The sequence below is a fragment of the Choloepus didactylus genome, chromosome 10 (assembly GCF_015220235.1).
Source record: "Choloepus didactylus isolate mChoDid1 chromosome 10, mChoDid1.pri, whole genome shotgun sequence".
Lineage (NCBI taxonomy): Eukaryota > Metazoa > Chordata > Mammalia > Pilosa > Megalonychidae > Choloepus > Choloepus didactylus.
In genome coordinates, this window is record NC_051316.1 from 74319600 (window position 1) to 74324127 (window position 4528).

Genomic DNA, 4528 nt, shown 5'->3' on the forward strand with positions numbered 1-4528 from the left:
TGAAGGAACATAAAGCTGGATCAGGCTGAATTTATTGATATGGACCCACTATGCAGAAATTCTGGATTCAATGTTGTAGCTCGAGGGGTTAGAAAGGGTGTTAATAGTTTGTTGGGTCATTAGCTGAAACATGGATCAAAAGATGGCTGACATTACCTGAGGTTGAAATGCCAAAACTGCCCTGGTATAATGTAGATGAGGGTGTCCAAAGGCTTAGAGAGATTGGAATGTTAGAGTGGATTTATCATGGAAGACTGGTATCCACCCTAGGAATGTCCAGAGGACACACCTTTTACCAGGACTATGAGGAATAAATTTGTGAGACTAACTCCATCATCCCTGAAGAGCTCTGTAGTTGCCCTTCTCTGTAGGTGAGATATTACTGTGGGAACTGCTGTCACTGCACTGGAATCCTTAAACACAATGGGGATGATCAGATCCTGGGTTGGCAGAAGTCATGTGACAGCACTTAATCTCCAGAAGCAAGTTGGGCATGGCTACCATAATGGACAGCAGACTCAAAGCAGCAGGCAAAATAATATGACTCACAGAGACTTATGACATTGGTTAATAGATCATAGTGTACCTAAAAGTAAAATATATGAGCAGTAGACTAAATTCTTATTTGATCTGTATAAGCAGAAGAGTTCTAGGTCAAGTGAACAAAAGTTTAACTTGAATTACAAAAACAGAGACTAATGGCCCCTTAATCAATTCCCAGACTTGAGACAGTTTTCAGACCCAAAGTCCCTTGAATTAGGGGAAGGCCAGGTCCCCTTGGGGAAGAACCCTATTACAATGCCAAAAATTTATACTGTTAATCTTCCTCCCAGCCTTCCCCAAAGAGACCTATGGCCTTTTACCATGGTAACTGTGCTTTGGGGAAAAGGAAATGATCAGGTATTTCAGGGATTATTAGACACTGGTTCAGAAGTGACATTAATTCTAGGAGACCCAAAATGTCACTTTGGTCCACCAGTCAGACTAGGGGCTTATGGAGGTCAGGTCATCGATGGAGTTGTAGCTCAAGTCTGTCTTATAATGGGTCCAGTGGGTCCCTGGACTCATTCTGTAGTTATTTCTCCAGTTCTGGAATGCATAATTAGAATAGACATACTCTGCAACTGGCAGAATCCCCACATTGGTTCCCTGACTCATGGAGTGAGGGCTATTATGGTAGGAAAGGCCAAGTGGAGGCCACTAGAACTGCCCTTAACTAGCAAAAAAGTAAACCAGAAGCAATACCAGATACCTGGAGGGACTACAGAGATTAATTTCACTTTAAAGGACTTGAAGGATGCAGGGGTGGTGATTCCCACCACATCCCCATTCAACTCTCCTATTTGGCCTGTGCAGAAAACAGACGGGTCTGAGAGGATGACAATGGATTATCATAAACTTAACCAAGTGGTGACTCCAATTGCAGCTGCTGTTCCAGATGTGGTATCATTTCTTGAGCAAATCAACGCATCCCCTGGCATGTGGTATGCAGCTGTTGTTCTCGCAAATGCTTTTTTCTCAATACATCATAGTAAGGACCACCAGAAACAGTTTGCTTTCTGCTGGCAAGGCCAACAATAAACCTTTACTGCCTACCTCAGGAGTATATCAACTTTCCAGCCCCATGCCATAATCTTGTCCGCAGGGCTCTTGATCATTTCTCCATCCCCCAAAACATCACATTGGCCCATTATATTGATGCTATCACTTTGATTGGACCTAGTGAGTAAGAAGCATCAACTACTCTTTGCTTATTGGCACTGCACTTGCATATCAGAGGATGGGAGATAAATCCAACAAAAATACAGGGGCATTCCACCTCAGTGAAATTTCTAGGTGTCCAGTGGTGTAGAGCATATGAAGATATCCCTTCTAAGGTGAAGGATAAGCTGTTGCATCTGGCTCCTTCTATGACAAAAAAAGAGGCACACCACCTAGTTGGCCTCTTTGGAATTTTGGAGAAAACATATTCCTCATTTGAGTGTGCTACTCTGGCCCATTTACTGAGTGACCAGAAAAACTGCTAGTTTTGAGCAGGGACTGGAACAAGAAGAGGCTCTGTGACAGGTCCAGGCTGCTGTGCAAGCTGTTCTGCCACTTGGGCCATATGATCCAGCAGACCCAATGGTGCTGGAAGTGTCAGTGGCAAATAGAAATGCTGTCTGGAGTCTTTGGCAGTCCACTACAGGAGAATCAAAATGAAGGCCCTCAGGATTTTGGAGTAGAGCTTTACCATCCTCTGCAGATGACTACTCTCCTTTTGTGTAACAGCTGTTGGCCTGCTACTGGGCCTTAGTGGAGACCAAATGCTTAACCGTGGGCCACCAAGTTGCCATGAGACCTGAATTGCTTATCATGAGCTAGGTGTTGTCTGACCCGCCAAGCCATAAAGTTGGGTGTGTACAGCAGCACTCCATCATAAAATGGAAATGGTATATACAAGACAGAACTTGAGGAGATCCTGAAGGCACAAGTAAGTTACATGAGGAAGTGGCCCAAATGCCCATTGTCCCCTTCCTGCCGCACTACCTTCTCTTTCCCAGCCCAGAGCTATGGCCTTCTGGGGAGTTCATTACAGTCAGTTAACTGAGGAAGAGGAAACTCAGGCCTGGTTTATAGGTGGTTTTGCAAGATTTGTAGGCACCATGCAAAAGTGTACAGCTGAAGCACTGCAGCCCCTTTCTGGGATATCCTGAAGGACAGTGGTGAGGGGAAATCCTCCCAGTGGGCAGAACTCCAAGCAGTGCACCTGGTTGTTCATTTTGCTTGGAAGGAGAACTGGCCAGAGGTGCATCTGTATACTGACTCATGGGCTATTGCTAATGGTTTGACTGGATGATCAGGGACTTGGAAGGAACATGATTGGAAAACTGGTGACAGAGTTCTAGGGAAGAGGTATGTGGACAGAACTTTCTGAGTGGGCAAAAACAATGAGGATATTTTTGCCTCATGTGAATGCTCACCAGAGGAGGACTTCAATAGAGGATGCTTTTAGTAACCAAGTGGATAAGATTACCCTTTCTGTGTACACCAGTCAGCCTCTTTCCCCAGACACTCCCGTCATTGCTGAATGGGCTTATGAACAAAGTGGTCATGGTGGTAGGGATCGAGATTATGCAGGGGGTCAGCAACATGGACTTACACTCACCAAGGCCAACCTGGTTACAGCCACTGCTCAGTGCCCAATCTGCCAGCAGCAGAGACCCACATTCAGTCCCCAATATGGCACCATTCCCTGAGGTGATCAGCCTGCTACCTGGTGGCAGGTTGATTACATTGGACCACTTCCATCATAGAAGGGGCAGTGATTTGTTCTAACTGGAATAGACACATACTCCAGATATGGGTTTGCCTTCTGTGCATACAATCCTTCCACCAAAATCACCATCCATGGACTTATGAAATGCCTTGTACACCATCATGGTATTCCACACAGCATTACTTCTGATCAAGGAACCCGCTTCACAGTAAATGACATGTGGGAATGGGCACATGCTCATGGGATTCTCTGTTCTCACCATGTTCCCCTTCATCCAGAGGCAGCTGGGTTGATAGAATGATAGAATGGCCTTTTGAAGACTCAATTATGGTGCCAACTAGATGGCAATACCTTGCAGGACTGGGGCAATGTTCTCCAGGAGGTTGTGTATGCTCTGAATCAGCATCCACTCTATAGGGCTGTTTCTCCCAAAGCCAGGATTCATAAGTCCGGGAATCAAGGGTAGAAATGGGAGTGGGACCATTCATTATCATCCCTAGTGATCCACTAGAAAAGCTTTTGCTTCCTGTCCCTGAATCTTTAATCTGCTGGTCTACAGGTCTTAGTTCCAAAAGGAGAAGTGCTTCCACCAGGAGACATAACAATGATTCCATTGAACTGGAAGTTAAGACTGCCACCTGGCCTCTTTGGGCTTTAAATGCCTCTGAATCAAGAGCAGGGAAGGGGATTACTGCATTGGCTAGGGTGATTGAGCCTGACTATCAAGGGGAAATAGGACTGCAACTACAAAATGGAGGTAAAGTAGTGTTTTCCTGGAATACAGGGGATCCCTTAGGGCATCTCTTAGTACTACCATGCCCTGTGATTAAAGTCAATGGAAAACTGCAACAACCCAATCCAGGCAGGACTACCGACAGCCTAGAAACTTCAGGAATGAATATTTGGTCCCCCCCCCCGCCCCAAGGCAAAGAACCGCAGCCAGCTGAGGTGCTTGCTAAGGGTAAAGGGAACATGGAATGGGTAGTGGAAGAAGGTAATGATAAATATGACACATGACCAGTTACAGAAATGAAGACTTTGATGGCACGAATATTTCCTCCTTGTTTTGTTAAATGTATGTTTGTATTTGTCTGTAAAGCAAATATCTTTGTTTTCTTCTCTATCTTATCTCATTATCATATGGCATAAGTTTTACTGTTCATGTTATAATATTTAAGTTATAGGATATCAATATTAAGGTTGAATATTACCCAAGCACTTGCACCCTATTCTGGAGAGACTTAGTGCATTTCAGTTGTATGCAGGACA

At 44.7% G+C, this 4528-nt stretch overlaps 1 protein-coding gene across 1 annotated transcript; it reads left to right on the forward strand.

The window, feature by feature from the left end:
- Positions 1-840: 840 nt before the first annotated feature.
- LOC119504739 (putative inactive deoxyuridine 5'-triphosphate nucleotidohydrolase-like protein FLJ16323) lies at positions 841-4261 on the forward strand (the record flags this gene model as incomplete). Its single annotated transcript, XM_037797238.1, is given in 9 exon segments — positions 841-1588; positions 1591-1952; positions 1954-2509; positions 2512-2685; positions 2688-2886; positions 2888-3720; positions 3723-3801; positions 3803-3930; positions 3933-4261. Coding segments are annotated over 9 exon segments (3408 nt in total), but the record flags the coding sequence as incomplete, so codon positions are not given.
- Positions 4262-4528: the final 267 nt, after the last annotated feature.